This window comes from Nyctereutes procyonoides, unplaced genomic scaffold, assembly GCF_905146905.1.
Source record: "Nyctereutes procyonoides isolate TBG_1078 unplaced genomic scaffold, NYPRO_anot_genome, whole genome shotgun sequence".
NCBI lineage: Eukaryota > Metazoa > Chordata > Mammalia > Carnivora > Canidae > Nyctereutes > Nyctereutes procyonoides.
In genome coordinates, this window is record NW_026575146.1 from 39,788,932 (window position 1) to 39,809,934 (window position 21,003).

The 21,003-nt window shown below is 43.1% G+C and overlaps 3 protein-coding genes across 3 annotated transcripts in view; all 3 read left to right on the top strand.

Moving 5' to 3' along the window:
• The first annotated feature begins 374 nt into the window (after positions 1–374).
• On the top strand, positions 375–13,338 carry ISCA1 (iron-sulfur cluster assembly 1). Its single transcript, XM_055309980.1, has 4 exons — positions 375–557; positions 6,943–6,996; positions 11,570–11,675; positions 13,051–13,338. The coding sequence occupies exons 1-4, from the start codon at positions 477–479 to the stop codon at positions 13,197–13,199; spliced, it is 390 nt and encodes a 129-aa protein (XP_055165955.1). The 5' UTR covers positions 375–476; the 3' UTR covers positions 13,200–13,338.
• Positions 7,004–11,560, top strand: LOC129499922 (succinate dehydrogenase assembly factor 4, mitochondrial-like). Its single transcript, XM_055309981.1, has one exon. The coding sequence runs from the start codon at positions 9,892–9,894 to the stop codon at positions 10,189–10,191; it is 300 nt and encodes a 99-aa protein (XP_055165956.1). The 5' UTR covers positions 7,004–9,891; the 3' UTR covers positions 10,192–11,560.
• Positions 13,339–13,482: 144 nt separating the features above from the next.
• Positions 13,483–21,003, top strand: part of CUNH9orf153 (chromosome unknown C9orf153 homolog) — a 43,523-nt gene continuing 36,002 nt past the window's right edge. Inside the window, exon 1 of the mRNA XM_055309979.1 lies at positions 13,483–20,149. The gene's annotated coding sequence lies outside the window, so the exon portion shown is untranslated. The remainder of the gene's footprint in view (positions 20,150–21,003) is intronic.

Below are 21,003 nucleotides of genomic sequence, written 5' to 3' on the forward strand. Positions count from 1 at the left end.
GGGGGAGGCGGTGGCTGGGCCGCCGGCTTCCCGACTCCGCCGTGATTCCGTGCTCGGAAGACAAACGTGCGTCCCTAGGCCTCGGAGAGCACAGCTCTGGCGCTCGGCGTCCTTCAGCAGTGACGCCGCACCTTGCCCAGGGGCAGGCCTCCACGAGCCCAAAGCCCACTCCCCCCGCCGCGCGGAGGCCCACCCGGCGGAGACTACCTTGCCCGTCGCCCCCCCACTCCCCGCCCCCCGGCCCGTGCGGCCCCCACAGTCACGTGCCCAGTGCCCGCGGCCCAGGGCCGCGCCCCGCCCTCCGCCTGTCACTCACGCGGCCCGCCCAATGGCGGCGGCGGGGCGGGCCCGCGCGGGGCGGGACTTGCGGCGCCGTGCGCCGGAGCCTGTGGCGTCAATGCGGCCGCCGTGTCCATGGAGAGAGGCTGAGGTGGCCGAGCTCCGGTCCGAGGTACCCGGGCGCCGGGACAGCGAAGATGTCGGCTTCGTTAGTCCGGGCCACTGTCCGGGCTGTGAGCAAGAGGAAGCTGCAGCCCACCCGGGCCGCCCTCACCCTGGTGAGTGGCCGGGGCGCGCGGCCGGACGGGTGACATTGGTTCACCTCGGCCCCCGCGAGGAGGTCACGGCGGCAGGGCGCCCGGCCCGCTCCGCGGCCGCCGCCTCGCCGCCCTGCTCTCCTCTCCCCGGCTTGCAGAGATAAACAAGCCCGGGCGGGGCCGCTCCGCGGGAGCCGGGCGCCCGGGGAACTACGTTTCCCAACAGGCCGCGCGCCGCCGCGTGCGTGGGGTGGGGTGGGGGCGCCGCGTGTGCGTGAGTCCCCGGCCGGCGAGGCGGCCGCCGCGAACCCTGGGGCGCCGGGGTTGGGGGCCGGGCCCCTCCCTCGGGGTGCGACGGGAGAGAGAGCGCAGCTTCCTCAGAGCCCACCCCTCACGGAGATCAAGGCTGTGGCGCACAAAGGCTTCCTTCCTGGGGTCGGGGAGGGGAGGCTTTTTGAAACCCCCGCTGCCCCTCCGGCGGGCCTCGGCCGTGGTCGGCTCTCACAAAGGGCCGAGAAGGATAAAAATCTCTACGCCGAGTGAGCCTGGGACGTTCTCTAGGTGAAAGGTCGGGCACACGGGGAGGGCCCGAGTCCGCACCGCAGACGGGATCCCCGGTGCGCCGTGCAGTTGTTTTTCTCGCTTTAACACGAGGAAAGCTTCACGTAACGTGAAATTGACCACCTCAAAACGTCCCATTCCGTGGCATTTAAGTACATTCACAGTGCTGCGCGGCCATCACCTTTATCTAATCTCAAAACATTTCACCCCAAGAAAACTCAGCATCTCTTAGGCAGGAGATGCTGCTTGTTTTTGCCATCTTGAAAGAGTTGGGATTTCATGGGGAAGCTTATGATCAGCTCAACATTCTTGGTTAAGGAGAAGCCTTTGTGCAAGTATTGAGCACCCAGAGAGTGGGAGAGTACAGTGAATCACGGATCAGTGCTGTGAGAAAGCCGTTGTCAGAAAATTAGTTGTAGCAAAATAGAGGGAAGTGGTAATCAGGTGGGTGGGAGAATTCGTTTTTATAATGGGTCGGTGTTCTCAGCCTGTGCAGAGGTTATCCTCGTTATTCTGAATTACTATTTTATGTGCCACCGAGCCTGCTTTCAAGTCTGGAATATAACATCAGATCTTGGAATTCTCCAAGGTCTTGAAATCACAAGAACTAAAGGGCACGAATCATACTTTGTGTCTTGCGGTCTCAGTTAAAAAAAAAAAAAAAGAATGTTCGGAACTGAAAAGAATTCTACCACTGGTGATGGTAGAGCCAGGAAGAGGAGGTGCAGAGATACTTTTTCTGCCTTTGTCCAACATTTAGCATGTTACCTTCTTTTTTTTTTAATTTTTATTTATTTATGATAGTTACACAGAGAGAGAGAGAGAGAGGCAGAGACACAGGCAGAGGGAGAAGCAGGCTCCATGCACCGGGAGCCCGACATGGGATTCGATCCTGGATCTCCAGGATCGCGCCCTGGGCCAAAGGCAGGCGCCACACTGCTGCGCCACCCAGGAATCCCAGCATGTTACCTTCTTGTTCAAAATCACTGAGTCATTCCCTTCCTCTCCATTCCTCGTCATTCAGCTGACATTTAAGACCTGCTGTGTTTCAGGGCAAGAAATAAATGAGTTACAGAGTTCCCACTCTCCAGGGACAGGGATGTGGGCCAGGCCTTTGCCACCCCTAGAATCACTAGGGATAATAACACAGCTCGTCTATTCTCAGACCTGCACTCTCTACGCTTGCTCCTGCTTCATGATTGTTACCCTGCTAGTTCTGCTAGCAGGATTGTGTCAGTTCTTTATCCTGTCAATTCTTAGTTCACAAGTGCTCCGTGTTGCCTTTCTGATTAACTTGCCAAAGTCCATTGTCTGAATATAGCCTGTTTAACTGGCTAACTTTAGAAGTTCCTTTCCCTGTAGTCTTAGCTGGTGCCAAGAAAAACGCAAGTCCTTGCTGCTTTTCGCCAATGGCCTGCAAGCAGGCTTGCAGTCATTTTAATTCTAGCGTATGTTCCCTAGTCTTAGGACACTTTGGCATGCATGAATTGCTGTCTCTTCTTGGTTTTTGAGTGTTTTTGCAAACCTCTTAAGTCCCAGCATGTTCTGTTGAGTGCAAAAGCAGGGAGGTGATCAAAGGGCTAATGAGTGAATACAGATGAAGGCAAATGAAACCAGAGAGGATTCAATAAAATGGGTAGGAAGAGATCGGTGTTATCCAGATATATAAACTTCGCATCAGGAATTTGACATGGTGAAAATTCATCAGTCCTGTACCTGTGGAGCCTACCACAGGTCGTCTACAGGCTAGGAAAAGGAATTGGATGAAATGAAAACATGGTTCCCATGCTGTGTCAACCCCCACGTATCCACATTAACTGATGTTAATCCAGGAGAGGAGAGGACTGATGGTTTGCTAGAACAGAAGGCTTAGTCTGGTGACAGGCTGCCCTTAACACTTTTATGCAACCAGAGATGGTTCCTTGATTGTTTTAAGACTACCTCAACACATCAAAGTGAGTTCCTTTGGACACCTGCAGAGAACCTCCAAAGACGATGCTGTTCCTACTCTACCCAGGAATTGACAAGTGACCTTGAATTTGTAGGAGCCAGAGTAAAATATGTTGAAAGAGTCTGAAGATTTAACACTGCCCTGCTGGCAGAGGCTTTTATTTCCATCATTCTACAAATTAGAATTAGTGCAACTGTAATTTAGGATTAGGGACATACCTACAGCTGTGCATAAAGCACAAAGAGAATGATGGTCCATAGCATCATTCTTCATGCACAGAGAGAAGCTAATTCATTATGTGTAGTGGATGACTTAGGACTTAACTTTCTAGTGGCACCTGGTTGAGGAGGACTAGGAAATAATACGTTATTTGAGCCCCAATAAGGAGCTATTAATTCATTGAAGGATAAGTATCAGAAGTCCTTAGGAACAATGACCTAGCAGGAATTTGTATATTTAGGCAATTTAGGGGTATTCTTTAGGAAACAATTGGAAATACCCTAAATGTGTAACAATGAGAGAGGTTAAATAGAGTAGATCCAGTTGGTGAGTACATCCACTTGGTGAACTATTACGTAATCACTGTAAATAATGCTCTTTTTTTAAAGTTAAGGAGTCATAACTCTTCATTCTTCATAACTATCCTGTGCCAATTATGTAATCTTTAATACCTAAATCACAGAATTGTAAGAATAAGATGATGCCTATAAACCATTAAGCAACCTGGGAGGTACTCAGTAAATGGTTAATATATGTTTATTACTATGTATTATGTGAAAAACATGTTAAACTGTTTAAAACATAGGCTACAAAGCATACACAGAGTAATAGGAAAAGACAAAAGGGAAAACACCATAATGCTGTCCATTGCTGGTAAAAAATGAGTTAATATATACTGTACTTTGTTCATTGGCTATCTACTATCTTTTAATCATTAAAATGCCACATTTATCATGAAGATTGATTGTAGTTGTTGACACTTGCTTAGTATACATAATTATGCAGTTACTCTGATTTTAATTTTGTTTTCTTGAACAGCAAACTATTAAAATTGTCTTGGGAGTTACTTAAGAATATAGAGTTGAGGATGAAAAGTTTCTACTGTAAAAAGACTAAATCCTTTGCTGTTTTTAAGGGCCTTTGGTCTTGTTCTGTGATATACTTATGTGTAGATTAAAAACCATCATTACATTTTCACTGAGTTTCAGGAATCTTAAGTTTTAACTTAATTGGCCAAATCTCAGGTGAATAAATCATTAGTTACACATAAATTTCTTAGAAAAGTATAGGTGTCCTAGTTGTTTGGGGGGAGTACACGGAAATTGGAAGGCTACCAGGCCTGCAGCATGTTTAGTTGTAATGTTCTCAGGACTCTTTGCCAGATTGAGTGTACTTCAAAGTTGCCAGAGTATGCAAACAGATATAGAACCCGGTAGGGTCCTCAGCTTCTGCCTGGTCCTGAGATACAGAAAGTACTTTGTGTAGCTAACTTTTTTTTAAGTGCCGTGTGTTCCCTTTTAGTCATTTCTGACTTGTTCTGAAAATCAAATTCCTCACTTGGAAAGTTGTAAGATCCATATCTTTCCCCTTAAGTAACTGCTCAACTAGGTTTCCATTATTAATAATACTTCTCTCAATGGAGTATGTTTGGTTTTGGCCTGACACAGGAATATTAAGAAAGACTCATTCTTGTTCCTATCATGACCATTCCGAAGCACACAGGTTGAAGTCAGCCACTTTGGAATTGAATTGTTTTTGTTTACACTGTGTAAGTGTTTCCTACTAAGAGTTGAGAAAAGAGGAAAATACATTATCTTGTAAAATCAAATTAGGTAAGGTAACTGAATAATCAGATAAAAACATATTGGGCTATTGACAGAGAGTAGTGTGTACACCCTGTCTGCCTTGTTTTGGTCATGCAGCAATGAACCCTTCTCACCTTTGACTCCCCAGCATTACATGACAAGTTGTACTTGGAATAAATATTTTCCCATGGCTGTGCCTTTTTTTTTTTTTTTTTTTTAACTTCTGGGAAATCCTTTGCTCTTTGACAGTAATTAGATTAATTTCTTTGGTACTCATTGTGGGGAAATAGGACCATGAAAATAACAGAAGCTAGTTTTTACTACAGTCGTTTAGAGGGTAAATGAATATTTTTAACCCCCTTTTTTTTGTCAGAAATATTTCTGTAAGTATTTGAGGTTGACATGCTGTGATCTCAAAAGAAAAAAAAAAAAAACACCATAATTCTGTTCTTCTCTGTTTCCTTCTTCCTCCCGCAGCATACTGTTCCCTGTTGTCCACTATTGTCACACTGGTTGGCTCCTGTTCTGGTAGAATGGTGGGAAAAGGGCTTTAACCACCTACTGGTGATGATAATTTTAACCTTTTTTTTTTTTTTAAACATGGATACAAAATATATATGTGCACACCTACTGTATATAAATAATTGAAGTCAGAATTTCACTGAACATCTTTATTAAATGTAATGCATTGTTTTCCCTTCTGGTTTATGTTTTTAAAAAATTCTAGTTTCAATCTTCTAAATTGGTTTCATGGCCTTTCAAATTGGCTCCAGATTCTTCTTCAACATCCTCATCTGGCCAAGCGCCCACTGGACAGGCCAGAGGAGCACACTTTGGGGCCATTCTCTGCTCCCTCAGCATAGGCTTGGGTTTGGGCTACAGTTACTTCCAAGCCATAGGTCATGATATCCAGTCTCTGGGATTTCACAAACTAATACAATACCAGTACAAAAACTGGAGAACTGCACAGCAGTACCGGCTAAGAAGCTGAAAACAAAGTAGGAAGGACCTGATCTCTTCACTAATATACTGTCATCATTGTGAAGTAGCTGGTTTATAATGAGCTCTTTGTGCCTGGCACTGTTCTAGATGTACTTCATGAACTCATTGATTTAATCCTCACAAGAATCCTGAGGAGGAGAGTCTGTTCTCTGATTTAAGCCAAGCAACAGGCTTGGACATGGCTAGGAAGTAGGACGGGAATGCCCTGAAACAGACTTTGTTCACAACAGCACCATGAAAAAGCAGATAGGATCCAAGGGAAGAAATTCGATAGATGTTGGAAAATTGCCCTTTTTAAGAAAGTGGGGTCAGTGATGCTGACCCATACACATATAATCTGTTGTGGCATTTTCCCCATTTTGAGGACAAATGGACCAGATTATTAAACAGCATTGCTCCTAAAAAAATGCTTCCCTTCTTGTTTCTGTAGTTGACTAGCTCAGTTCTGTTCATCCCTGAGATGATGTTTTAAGCCACATTTAATATCTGTGTGAACATGTGATGGGACTGATACAAGAGGCACCCTCTGGGTTGATACTGGTATGTTGTTTCCTCTATGCATTTTGATGGATTTGAAATAGACTTGGGGTAAACAAAACACACACACACACACACACACACACACACGAAAGAGTTAATATTCCAAAGAAATACCTGAAGATTGGCTTCCCCAGTGATTACTTAATTGATTCATTGGCTGTTGAGCGCCTTCTGTATGTCAGGGATTGTGCTTGTTGCTGAGCATGCAGGAGGGGCATAAAATAGATGCTGCCTAGAAAAATTACATGTGTGATGCAAGTAGAGAGCACCAGAGAACTTAAGGCAGGGAGCTGACCTTGACTAGGGGGAACAAGATTCAAATGTTGCTAGAAAGTATTTTAAAAATGAAAATAGAATACTTTGATTTGAGGAGAGTTCATATGTTTGTGTATAAAAGCTCCAAGATGCTCAGGCAAGAATGGAATATATTTGTCACATGAACTTGCTAAAGATAGACTTTAATAGTCCTAAAAAGATGAGGGACCTATAAGGCTTTAAAGAAAGCAAGTTTCGTAGCTAAAAACTTAATAACTTGTTCTTTTTTCAGACCCCTTCAGCAGTAAACAAGATAAAACAGCTACTTAAAGATAAGCCTGAACACGTAAGTAATACTAATCAGATGAATATTCAATAAAAAATTGAAGGTGTATTTTCACAGTGAATTTATCTGATAAACAATGTGTTTTCATTGGTTAGAGATATTTATTTATTTATTTATTTTTAAAGATTGTATTTATTTATTTATTCATGAGAGAGAGAGAGAGAGAGAGGCAGAGACACAGGCAGAGGGAGAAGCAGGCTCCATGCAGGGAGCCTGATGCAGGACTCAATCCCGGGACTCCAGGATCATGCCCTGAGCCAATGTCAGGAACTAAACCACTGAGCCACCCAGGGATCCCCAGATTTTTACTTAAAAAGTAAAATACACTCATGATTTTCGAAATCCAAATAAAATATAACAGGATATTCAGTGAAAAAGATGTCATTTTGTGACCACAAGCTCTTGATTATCTTTCATTCTTCTAAGGGGCCACCTCTTAAGTGTCCTTCCTGAGACCATCTGTACATTTTTATCTGCCTACACCAGGGTTTCTCAGCCTCTGCACTGTTGATGTTTTGGGCTGCTAATTCTTTGTTGGAGGTGGATTGCAGAATGTTTAGTTGTATCTCTGGCCTCTGTGCGCACTAGATTCTGGTGCACCAACCCACTCCTTAGTTTTTACAACCAATCATAATTCCCTGAGGGGAACTACTGGCCTACTAGACCATGAGTGTTATGTTTGTATGTGTATCTTTTTTCCTACTTAGAGAAGAGCATTCCATACATGCTGTGGTTATGCTTTGTTTTTTGCCCCTAACCGTATAGCTTCAAGTTCTTTCCATATTATTACAGAAAGACCCACCTTCTTTTTTATGGCTGCATATATTCGTGTATTTTACTGAACAGGTTTTATTTATGTAGCCAGTCCCCCATATTAAAGGTCTTTGGGGTTGTTTACATCCAATGCTGCCACAAATCTCATTCAGCAAATATTTAGTGTCTGTAGTGTGCCAGGCCCTTTGTTTTAGAGGACTAAGCCTTAGGCCTGGTCTAGTGCACTATGTAGGCTGGCCTCCTAGACACAGAATTGTTAAATAAGGGTGTGTGTATCGCCTTCACCTTAGTGCATCATTACTTGCCTGTGGAATATTGTAAATTATATCCAGTACTAAACTCCTAATATTTAGTAATTAGACTAAGGAGTGGCTTCTAGGTTCTGTTGTACAACCTACACTACAATGTAATGTAGTTCTGGCACATTTCTCCTAAGAATTACTAAATGCTAAAATGTATCAATATGCCAACTCTGTTTGGATAAACTAATGAAAAGAGTATATATGTATTGACCAAGTGAAACACTGAGATCCAGTGAAACACTGGTTTAGCTGTGTAGATTTGAGGGATGACAAAGACATGAAAAGGATGAAGCAAACACTTCATTAGGGTGTCATTGATGGCATAAGCAGTCCCTTTCCCAAACCCCAGCTACTAAAGCTGTGTTTTCCAAATTGGATAAGTATCTGTTTTCATTCCTAATAGTTGGACTTCCTGCTTTCTTGGGTCTTCTTGTTTACAAAGATAAAAGCTAAGTCAAGTCAATACTTAAGACATGTGCTCTAGAATTTCAGCTAAACAGTTTATTCTTGATCGTGCCGAATATGTGACACATATTCTCAGCTTTCTCTGAGAATGAATAAAACCGCAGTTCTGTCTTCTTGTTCAGGACAGAAGAGACTACTGTGAGAATACTTCAGCTCATCAAAATTCCCAGGCTACTTAGCATTCTAACTCATGCTCTCACCAAATGCCTTTCCACTCCAGGATTGCTTTCCTGAAGCAAGTACACATTCCTGCTTTAAAGAGAATCAGAATCTGCTTGGTGAAATCGTACTTTTTATGATTGGGGGCTAATACTTTTACTGTAGTATACTTCAAAAAAGCAGATAGAATCCAAGAGTAGAAGTTCAGTAGATATTGTTAGAAAATCACATTAAAGTAGACATTGGTATTTTAAAAGTGAAGTTTGGTCATTTTTTAAACTTCTTACATCTGTGTTGGTTGCAGTCTTTTGATTTCTGGTACTCGAGAATGTTTGCACAGTTCTGCATTAAGATAAGGCCCTGTGTAGAGGCAGTATGATTACCAGGTGACAGCCTATGGACCTCAGTGAACCTAGCCATAGGGAAACTTCCTGAGAACATCTCATGCAATGAAGTGGAGCACAGATGTTTTTGAGGAAGTGAGAATTTGTTAAGTAGTCATTTCTGCCATTGGATACTTTTCTTTTTCCTTAAAAAAAATAATAATAATGATTATTCACATTTAGAATTAAAACTCTTCCTTTAAGGGGAGCCTGGCTGGGTCAATAGGCAGAGCATATAACTCTTGATCTCTGGGTTGTGAGTTCAAGCACCCACATTGGGCAGAACTAACTTTAAACAAAAAACCCTTCTTCCGTTAAAAATGTTATTCCCAGGGGATCCCTGGGTGGCGCAGCGGTTTAGCGCCTGCCTTTGGCCCAGGGCGCGATCCTGGAGACCCGGGATCGAATCCCACATCAGGCTCCCAGTGCATAGAGCCTGCTTCTCCCTCTGCCTGTGTCTCTGCTTCTCTCTCTCTCTCACTGTGTGCCTATCATAAATAAATAAAATAAAATAAAAAAATTTAAAACAAAAATGTTATTCCCAGCCTAAATGGCTATTAGCAAGGGTTAAGTAGTAGATACACATTGGTATAGTGGACTGCTAAGTCATTATATGCAAATGATAATTGTGATAGCTCATCACATGGAAAGATCATGTCTTAAGTGGCAAAAATAAAGCAGAGAATAAGGCTTATTCCTGCTATAATAAAACCTGTGTTTAGATTATGTGTACGTACGACAAGGACTGGAATTAAAAAGGAAAGAAACATATAAGATGTTTTCTGTGAGAGGACCCTGTGGGAGTTAGCACCATGACTGTATCAAGACTGGCTCGGTTACTTGGCGGCGTCCCGGCCACCAAATGGAGAGCAGCAAGATCACCCCTTCTGTGTCATTCTCTGAGGAAAATGAGTTCTCAAGGAGAAAAATCCAAACCTGTCAAACAGTTTCTTATGAGGCTAAAGTTACCAGAAGGTTGTTTTGATGCACCAGAAGATTCTAATTTAGAGAAAGACCCACTGACAAAATTTCCAGATGATATTAATCCTGTTACCAAAGAAAAAAGTAGACCCAGAGGCCCAGAACCTGCCCAATATGGGGATTGGGAATGAAAGGACACCGTATTGATTTTTAAGCCACATACTATTAACTTCATAACATGTTTCATGACAGCTGTCAAATCAAATATCTATATAGGTAAAATTTGGTGGCCTGAAAACAGTTTTGGTCTTTATATCCATCAAACATTAACAAAAAAAAAAAAAAAAAGACTTCCAAAAGATGATGTAGCAGTGATGGATATGCATCACTCAGATCTCCTCCTGGAGAAGGAGAGTTGACTGAAAACCCCAGCTGCTGCTCCATGGAATCCACCCCTGTGTTCCTGCTGAGGCTACACTTACTTCTCCCAGGCTGTTCCCAGTCAGTGAGTGAGTGTGGTGGAGGACATTGGCCCACCCAGTACTTTCTTCAGACTATACTGCTGTCTGAGACTCTTCCTACCCAATCCTCTTTTCCTTCTCTCTCTCCTTCACAGGTGTCAAACTCTGCCTACTTTTCCCTTTCATAATTCAAAATGTTTCCCCAGTAAATCTCTTTCCCGTTTAATACTATTTTATCATTTGTTCCTCAGAGAACTCAAAACAACATGGATGGTTTTATGAGAACAGCTTATAGAAGAACAACTTATAGATAGGTTTTCAGAAAATGCCACAAAGCTTGTGGCTTTTTCTAGTATAATCATAGTCTAACCATTTAAATTTTACATTGAGGATTTCTGGGAAATTACAGGTTGTACATTATATAGAGGGCTCATACCATGGAACCTTGTACAGATTAGGTGTTTTGGTGGAATTATGTCCAACATTTTTTCTTATTTTGATGTCCGTTGCTGTGACCTACTAGTAGTCAAAATGTACTGTACCTATTATTAAACTTGAAGAGCCAGCCTAAAGCCATATTCTGCAAATAAATAACAAATGTTCATTGGATGAATGGTATATATAGTTTAGTGACCAAACTTAGTTACAGTAATTGTTAATGATGTATCGGCAATTTTAATGATAATTTCAGGGCAGGACGGTAATTTTAGAAGTGCAGGATAAGAATGGCAGTGGAATGTTAACCAATACTGAATGATCACTTAGGAAGGAAAGTTTAAAAAAAAAAAAAAGGTGGTTGGTAGTGACTTTGGTTTTTTGGCATTTTTCCCCCTCTTTTGTTTTGGGTTTTTTTTTCTTTGCATGTAGTTGTTTTTATTCTTTTAGGATCCCTACTAGTGTCACAAGGATGTTTTTAAATAGTTAAAATTTTAAAATACTTGTTGAACCCCTTTCACTTATACTTCCTAAGGGAACATTTTATAGCTAGAAATCTAATATCTGTCTTTAAGCTTATGAAGAAACAAATAATGTCAAATAGCCAGGGTTTTTGTGAATGTTTAATACATACTACGTTAAAACTAAGTTTATATTTACACTGCTTTTTCAGGTAGGTCTCAAAGTTGGTGTCCGAACCAGGGGTTGTAATGGCCTTTCTTATACTCTAGAATATACAAAGACAAAAGGAGATTCTGATGAAGAAGTTGTTCAAGATGGTGAGTTTTAAGCATATATAGTGCTTGCTGTGAGGTAGGATGGTTTGATGGACTTTCATATATTAAGTGATTTATACACAGCAGCTAAGTGGGAACTGTACCATATTGTCCCCCTGATTTGCAGTTTTAAAGACCAAGGCATAGAGAGACAAAATAACTTGACTAAGGTCACTCAGCTAGTTCGGTGCCCTAGTGAAAAGTTGAACATAATCAAGTTCACTGCAGAGGCTGTGCTCTTACTATTTGTTTGCTGATTTTAATTACAAAAGATTCTCATTGTGTGCAGAAAGGTTTTAAAACGCTAGAACTTCGGACTGACCATCCATTTTTGTGTGAAGCAGCATTTGACATCTATACCAAATAAGTAATGTCATCTCATGCTTTTTTGAGCAATCTGTATTTTTAATTTTTATTAAAAATGTCAAAAAATAAATAAAAATAAAAATGTCAGTGCTTTAATAATATCTTGCCCCCAACCCCTGCCCTACAATCTATTAAAACCTATTTAAAACAAAATAATACCGCAGCCTCGGGGGGAACTTCAGGTGTGCACAGGTTTTATGGTGGTGGCTCTGTATCAGAGCTGTGCTGTTAGCTAGCTTTTATGTTCTTACCATTCATTTCATTAAACTGAAGTTAGTAACCAATAATGACATTTTTGTTAATATGTTGTTTTTTAAATCACTTACATGAAATACCTTAAATAGTAAATTTTTCACTTTTCAGAATACAAGCTAATAATCCTGTATAGTTTATATTTGAGTAATTACCTAGTTTCTTTATAAGGAAGAAAGCTTTCTTAAGCTGATTATATTTGTGAATTTACTAACCTCTGCCTGTATAATTCTAGGGAGTTACATTATTGCCAGTTTTCTGGCCCATAAGCAGAACAAAACAGCCATGTTGCACTGATTGGCCTTCTGACACCAGCCCAGTATATCACAGTTCTTGTGTGTCTCTAGGCTTGCCAGTGTGTCATGCATATGGCTGTCATTACAGGCTTTTCATGCATTTATTGACTCTGTCTTTACAGAAATCTTACTGAGAACATACACATTTCTGTCATGTTGCAAATTTGAAAATGAGTGAAGTATAGTGAAAAGCAAATTCTAGTTTTGCATAGAATTGTCATGGAATTTGCTTCTATACAACTGTCTAGCCTAATACTGTGTTTGATATAGATTATTTGGTGGAAAAGAAGGGACAGACAGGAAAACTGAGCACTGATCTCTTAAAGGAAATAATGAGACAGATTCAGAAGCTTCCTGTTTGACTTTTGCCAGTGGTTACTATTTAAAAAGTTCACTTGTACTTTGAATCAGCAGGTTCCATAGACCTGCAGGCTTTATGTGACACATGTTTTCTTCTCCCCAAGGAGTCAGAGTGTTCATCGAAAAGAAAGCACAGCTAACACTTTTAGGAACAGAAATGGACTATGTTGAAGATAAATTATCCAGTGAGTTTGTTTTCAATAACCCAAACATCAAAGGAACGTGTGGCTGTGGAGAAAGCTTTAATATTTGACTACTCTGGCTGTAAGCTCCAGGAAAACTCATGGAAGTCCTTGGGCTTACTGAAGAAATCATGTGACTGTCACGTGCTTAAAGTTTATAATGTATGACTGCCTTATGAGGAAAATAAAATGATGCATTTTGAAAGTGAAGCCAGTGTGTTAGATTCCAGAAGAAGCGGTATTTGTATTCATTTTAGTGGGCAGAAAATGAGAATCCATTGCTCTCTTTGGGTCATTTCCTGATCTGTAAAGAAAAAAAAAAAATCCTACCCTGCACTTAATTGTCTTGCATCCTTTCTATTAGAACCAGTTTCATGAAAGCTGCCTTCCTGGAAGGATTTCAGGAAACATATTTTTAATACATGTGCACTCCATAGCTTGCTGTTGAATGGCGTGAATGTGTTTTCCTGTAAAATTCAGAGGCAGAGGATCCTGGCTGCTGGCGTGACATGGAAGTGCACGGGTTTTCTACCCAGCCTTGGCATGGCATTTCTACATCTTTGTTCAAAATTTCATTGTCAGATGCCTCATTTGCTTTACCCTTTAGCAGCACCAGCCTGTAGATGAAAGTATCGAACAAAGATTTCCTTGAACTGCAGTGCAGAACAGTTCTGAGCGATGGCATCAAAAGGTAAGAAATACTTCACCCGCTGTTTTTAATCCATTTCTTTTGCCGCCCAAAATGTCCCCTCAAAGGTGGAATCTCAAGCTGGCTTAGATCCTTTTGGTTGAAAGGTGTCTTAAAAGCCATCCAGCGCACCCCCTCAATTCTATACCTGGGGAAGCAACACCCAAGGAAGCTGAAGGACTTTTGTCCACCTTCATATTGTGGTCTAGGTGTAGCAGCAAAGTTGGGACTACTCTCATCTCCCCTTCCATTAGGGGACACTAGCTCTGCAGTCAGAGGTGGTCGGTGGAGGTTAGTGTGTGGTCTGGCTTCTTTATCTGGTTGGCATTTTGATAAGATTTCTTTGTAATTTGATGAAGATCATATTTAGTTTATTTTGAGTGAGAAAAATCTTCTTTTAAAACTCACTTATTATGTGAATTACCATCTTGTTTCTTTACAACTTTAAAACAGTGGTTTGTACTAACAGAGAAGACATTTGTAGCAGCCCAGAAATACTCGTTTTGAATATAGTAGTGATTTTGAAGCAGAACGTGAGGATCTTTTCTTAAAATTCCCAGTACATGTATACCTTCTGGATTTCAAGTTCAATGACTGAAATTCTTAACATTTTTATCAACAATCTCTCTTTGACAGCATTTTTTTCTGTCATTTAGTTATTGATTTTTCCTGGGTTTGGCATAATAAGCATTCTATGAAGTGACACATAAGCTTTTTTGAAAGCTAACTGATTCTCCTGAAGTGAAGTAGCTGTCATATTTATGTTCATCATATTTACTGAAGTACCTAGCACAAAATGCACCAAAACCTAGAGCAGTTGCTATATGTAAATGCTCCTAAGTTCGTATTGTTAATATAATTGTCAATACACTTCTAAATTGTGCAATACTGTATGTATGTAGAGATTGAGTTGTGAATAAAAAATAATGTGGCCTCTTTGTGATCATAAAATTGCCTTTTCTTTATAAGGAAGAACGGTTTGGGAATAGTAGCTATTCAAGTTACTAATGAATGGTGGCTATCTTTCTCTCACCAGTCTTGTCACTAACAGAATTTTCTCTGCCAGATTCTGCTGAGTCTAGTCTTTTTGCTGCTTCGTTCACCATGCAGCTCTTTGGCAGAACCATTTTGGATCACTCTTGGCCCCAGAGACCTCAGCATTCCCTTCCTTCTTCAGTCTTCAGCTTTGCTTCTTCCATGTTTCACCCAGATCCCTTCTTTACATTCTCGTGGCATTCTTCCTACCTGAAATGCTGTTTCCAAATCTGTCCTCCAACCTTTATGTTCATATTCAAAAAGGTTCTTAACAGTTCACCTCGGTATATTTGCAAGTACCTGCTATCCACTAGCCCTGAGGTTTCACAGGTGACCGGAGACACTACCCAACCTGAGAGATCTTAGAATTGACAAATGAGATGCCAATGAAGAGAACACTGTAAGTGTTGTAATAGGTAAACTTTATTGCATACTTGCTATATGCCAGGAACTGTTCTAATACAGTCTTCACAATAATCCGGTGAAGTATGACTGCTTTCATTTCATAGGTGAGAAGTTAAAGGACAACATGAATAAAATAGTGACCTAAGTAACACAGAAAGCGGCCAGGTCAGAGTGACAGCCCACACCATCTGACACCAGCCTGTGCTCCTAGCAGTTGGGCCTTGCCACATGTTATAAGAACCAAGATGGAGGCACTTTCTAAGAAGTTACTTACAGGTTATGGCACCTAGACCAAGTTTTAAAAGCCATAAGAGACTTCGGGAAGAGGGAAGAGAATGGATAAAACTAAAGAGGATTGAGAACATGCAGGAAGCTAAGCACTCAAGTTAAGCAGGAAGAATGTGAAGGATAGAAGGGGCAAAGGACAGAACTTGAGGCTTTCACTGGCTGCTGCAGGTGCAGGGAGCCCCTCAGTCTTTACCAGGGTACCAGCAAAACATCTACATTCAGACGTATCAGGCTGGCTGCCTGTGGGAAAGCTGGTGGGAGTGGGGGGCAGGAGGAAGAACTGCAGAACCCCAAGTTGGGCCTGAGGGGGGACATGTGAGACTTTGGAGGTGCCGTTGGCAACAGTCCATTGAACAGACCGACCTCAGCGGGGCCATGGTATTGTGGCCCCTGGCTAACAACATTTGATTGGATTTTGTTTTGTTTTGTTTTTTGTCTCTTGCACAATATTGAATGATTTTTGAAGACAGGAGTTTTATCATTTCTTTGGTATTCATTCAACACAAGGCATGTTGTAATTATTTTTGACAAAAAGACTCTCCACCAGCCATGTCCTATTCTCTCTCATTTCAGCCAAGCTCTACTTCAAACCCCAGGTGTCCTATGAGAGGTCACTTGATAAGTGCCCCACATCAGCTGCTTTGGTGGGAGCTTCACACAGAGACAGAGGTGATGGTATTTTAGTTAGAAGAGTGTGCTTAGAAGCTAAAATATACCAGGAAGGATTTCAAGAGACAGAGGCTGCAGTGCTGTTCTAGTGTCTCCCTGTTCCTCTGCCTCTGCCCCACAAGAATGATTTTCTCTTTGGGAAAGAGGAAAGTAGGGAGGGGGTTGGGAAAATCTCTGCAAGATCAGACATCCCTAAGATTTCCAGTCCTTCCTAGGTTTCATTCATCAGGAAATACCTTTAAGAAACAGCCTTTCTTGTCTCGTTTTGATGCCTGAGAGACCAGGAAATGCGAGTCTGTGATGTTAGGCTGTATGGTCATTCCCATGTCATTGAACAGCTGTGAGACCCTTGTAGCCTGCAGAGCTCTTTATAGGTGTCCAGTTTGTGCCTTGGTGCAGATGTGACATGGGGCCCTGAGACCGCATCAACTCGAGGGTGAATACAAACGTAACTGGCCTGATGCGGGGGTTCAGTTCAGCAGTTGGTGAGATGCTAGTGTGCAAAGCTATAAGGTCTGGAGGCAGATGGACCTGGATGTGAGTCATGGGCTCTTTTGTTTTGAAGCCTTGACCTGGCACCAGTTAGGGACTTTCTCTGAGCCTATTGCCCCTTCTGTAGAACAGTCTCAGAATTTGGGGAAATTTGATGAGCTTACTGCGTATAAATTAGCATCCACCTTGGAGGTGACTCTCAGTATGTTGTAGTATTAGTCTTTTCACCCGTGATTATCAGTCAAAGCAAGAGTTTAGGGAAAGGAGCGTTTACATACAATTAGGGAATTAAAATCTGGGTAAGATTTACTTATTTCTTATGTGACCACAACAACTTGTTCGAAAAGAACTACATATATAATCATATAGAGAAATTGTATTCTCTTTGTAGCTGATTGGCTGTTAAGAGAATACCCATGTCAGGGCGCCTGAGTGGCTTGCTCAGTTAAGGGTCTGCCTTCAACTCAGGTCATGATCTCAGGGTCCTAGGATCAAAACCTGCATCTGGCTCCCTGCTCAGTGAGGAGCCTGCTGTTCCCCCTGTCTGGGTGTGCTCTTCCCACCCTTTAAACCCCCCCCCCCAAAAAAAAATCCCACGTAGACAGATGTGTCTTAGAGGAGAAGTAGCTGAACCTCCACCTTGGGCTGGGGGGAGGAGCCACACCAGGCCTCAGGCAGAGAGCCAGGCTGAGGGCCGACCTCCCATCTCCTTCTGCAATGCAGAGCCCAAGTCAAAGGCTAAGTCACAGTGAGATATGTGATGTCACGTGTCTCCCTCGCTGCCCACCAAAACATTTAATAAAGGCTAGTGCTCATTAATGGCATAGAACAAAACCTTCCCCAAGGCAGGGGCTCTGTACCAGCGGTAGCCCCCAACGTAAAACTCCCCTATATCTTTGATAGGCCATGGATTGCATCATGGATTTACTTCCGTGAATGAGTAATACCTACTGTTCACTATAAAGTACATGTGTAGGGGCACATGGCTGGCTCAGAAGACCATGCAACTCTTGATCAGAGGGTCGTGAGTTCAAGCCCCACATTGGGTGTAGAAATTACTTAAACTTGGTATGTTTGTTCTCCATGGAGTTCAGGTCTTGAAGCAGTCCTCACACTTCAAATCTTAAATAAATCTGGGTATCTTGTTAATAATGCAGACCTGATGCCAAAGGTCTGGGAGGCCTGGGGTTCTGCACGCTGAGCCCAGAGTCTTCTTGAAGAGACCCAAGTTTGACATCTCAAGGAGGAGAAGTCTTACATGGCCCTTCTTTTCTCTGAGCAGCCACATAAGGTGGCACAGGGTCTTGCCTTCCTCAGGAAATATGTCCTGTAAATCGCACATAACCGAATTTACCATTTAAACCACTTCTAAGGGTGCAGTTCAGTGGCCTAAAGTATCTTCACGTTGCTGCACAACCGTCACCATCCATCTCTAAAGCTTTTTCATCTTCCCAAACCGAAACTCTGTACCCACTAAATTCCTTCCTCCCCACTGCCAGGCCCTGGTAACCACTGTCCTACTCTGTCTCTGGACTTGTCATTCCAGGCACCTCATAGCCCTGCAGTCCATATAGCATTTGTCCTGTGTCTCATTAGGGGACACATTTTTAATCTGCATCAGCAGGAGACGAGGCCTAAACAATGACTACTGTTGCTCTTTAACCCACACTGATGGAGTCCTCAGTTTTTCAGCTATGAAATTGTCCTTTGATGATGTGACTGCTGATGGTTATTTATGAACAATGGAGGGTAGTTTTAAGAATCAGAAGGGGAAAAAGGCATCAAAAGATTGTACTCAACTGACCCAGATGAAATTCTTCATGAGGACCCTGGGGAGAAACATCAGGTAAAATGAAGTTAAAGATATAGCATGACCCTCACTCTTGTCAGTTAACAAAGTCTAATGACATCACTTGGTGCTACAGCAGATCTCTTCCTCCTCATTTTCTTTCCCATCAGCCCCATGCCACTGCGGGCCAGCCCATGTGGGCAGGTGTAGAATGCAGTCTGGCTCCTAGTAACTGCCTCAATTTCTCTTCTGCGTCCTGTCCATATCTATAAAAGGAAAAACTTGGCAATTCAGCTATCTAATGTTCACCTTTTAAAATGTCCATCCACCTTCCACCCATTACCCTCATGTAGGAAGATAATCCCCTGACCCTTTGTGTCACACAGCTGTGTATGTGACCTTGGGGAGGTCCATATGTCACAATGCATAGTTATGAAGCATTAGCATTGTCAGATGCCAGGCTGGCCTAGGGGTTGCCAGATTAAGGAGACCCAGCTGTGCCCCCAGACCCACAGGTTCATGAACGAGATGGCTCCATAAGCATAAAGCAAGTGGTAGGTGCTGCCACTGACCCACTGCTAGGGCATAATGAGAGAAGAGAAGAGGAGAAATGAAGCCAGCCTGGGTGCTGCCAGGAGAGGAGGGGTGAGGTGGGCTGTGGAGAGAGAGGAGGGGCTGGAGAGTTGAAGTGGTGCCTGGGTTCCTGTCTACAAATCAGGGTTGGGAAACTGACCAAGAAGGTCACAGGAAACCACCCCATCTTCCCTCAGGGTCTCTCATCAGCAGCCTGCCTTCCCCACTGTTCCCACCTGCCCTCAGCCCAGAGAGTGTACAGCCTTGGTAGAGGGGACAGTCTGAAAGCGGGAGACCAAAAAGTAGTGGAGAGCTTCCTCTCCCGGTTTCCAGACCCAGCCTGTGTAGACAAGCTGTCTCGGGCCCAAACTGAAGGGTGGGAATAAATGAACTCTTCAAACTGGCTTCCATCCAAAGCTGTCAAGTATTACTTCGTCCCCCTTACCCAAGCAGTCCTGTCGGTCCTCAAGGCCATTGTCCATCCAACCAATGCCCTGAGCAGGTGTCCTTCCCTGGGACCATCTACAGAGAACAGTGTCGGTGCACGGCTGTTCCTTCGGATGGAATCACACTGTTCAGTCCATCTCAAGTCCTACTGCAGCTGCTTCCCACCTCGGGTGTCTTCCTACTCTTTCCCTTCCATACATGTTACCTTACATTTCAGGTGATGGGGCACCCACAAGCACACCATGGTGTGGGCAGCAGGCAGAGCGAAGCCTGGTGACTCAGCTGGTGCTTCTGGACTGGCCTAGGATCCTGTTCAGTATATTAGCCAGTTCCTGGAGAAGAGGTGGGGAAGTAAGCCCACTGTATGCAGCCACACAGCTTGACTTTCGTATCAAAGGAAGTGGGGCAGAAAAGGTTTAAGGTACGGAGATGGGTGGGCACAGTTGGAATTGGCCACGGGAAACCCCAAGGACATCTGTTCTTTTAGGTTGCTAAGCAGAACAGTACCCCTCTTTGGTTTCTATCTCTGGGAGTCTGGCTCCTTCCTCTTGGGATTCCATCCTATAGGTCAAGTGCTGCTGCCGCCACCAAGCAAACCAGAGTCAAGCAGAGATCTTCCCTGGAGTCTACACCAGGTACTTATTCCCATTTCTAAAAATACTGGCATCTTCCACTGTCCTCTCCTGAGGCCCCTGAGCTGACCCCACGTCCCCCACCCTGAGAGCCTGTGACACGGCAAACCGAACTGTTGACATCACCACAAGATGTTCATTACCACTTTCTACCGGGCTCAGGAAGGATGGGGGCTGGTGCGTTTGGAGAGGCCTCCAAGGAAAGCCCCTCTTTCCACTCAGATCTGTCTTGCTGGTTTGTTTCATGCTTGCTTTTTATGAGACCATAGGGCTCCAGCTGCTTCATTAGCAAGTGTTTATGGAGCCCTTCCTTGCTGTCGTGATGCCTTGTGCTGTGGAGAACACAAAGATGTCTCCCCCCCCCCCCAGAGGTGACCTGCAGGAGGAGGGGAGCAGGGAGAAGGAGGATCAGCATAGTAGTAGCAGCTAGTGGTGGTAGCAGGATTAAGCCCGTAGCACTTGTGAGAACACATACATCATGGCCAGAACCAGGCTGCCTTGCAAACACTGCAGGAGTTAGCGTGCTGAATCCTCATGCAGTTCTAGGTAGTTGACATCATACTTATCAGGCCTATTTTACATACATGTATACTGAGTACTGAGGTCATGGCTAGCAATAAAGGCCATGATTCTCTTAGCCACTGTTCAGCCGGGGGAGGTAAGACCAGTACAACTCAACAAGGTGGAAAACAATGCCATTGAAGAGATGTGTGCTCTTGGCTACAGACCTTTTCTCTCTCTGAGGTGCTCAATCTGATGGATCCACAGTTCCAATTCTGATTGTGTTAACAATCAATAATAGCACATTGTGTTCTTTAATCAATTGTGTTATATGCAATTTATCCGACAACCCTAGC

Coding starts and splice junctions, on each gene's coding strand:
- ISCA1 (XM_055309980.1), top strand. CDS start 477: ATGTCGGCTTCGTTAGTCCGGGCCACTGTCCGGGCTGTGAGCAAGAGG. Junction 558..6,942: donor CCCGGGCCGCCCTCACCCTG/GTGAGTGGCCGG, acceptor TTCTTTTTTCAG/ACCCCTTCAGCAGTAAACAA. Junction 6,997..11,569: donor TTAAAGATAAGCCTGAACAC/GTAAGTAATACT, acceptor CTGCTTTTTCAG/GTAGGTCTCAAAGTTGGTGT.
- LOC129499922 (XM_055309981.1), top strand. CDS start 9,892: ATGACTGTATCAAGACTGGCTCGGTTACTTGGCGGCGTCCCGGCCACC.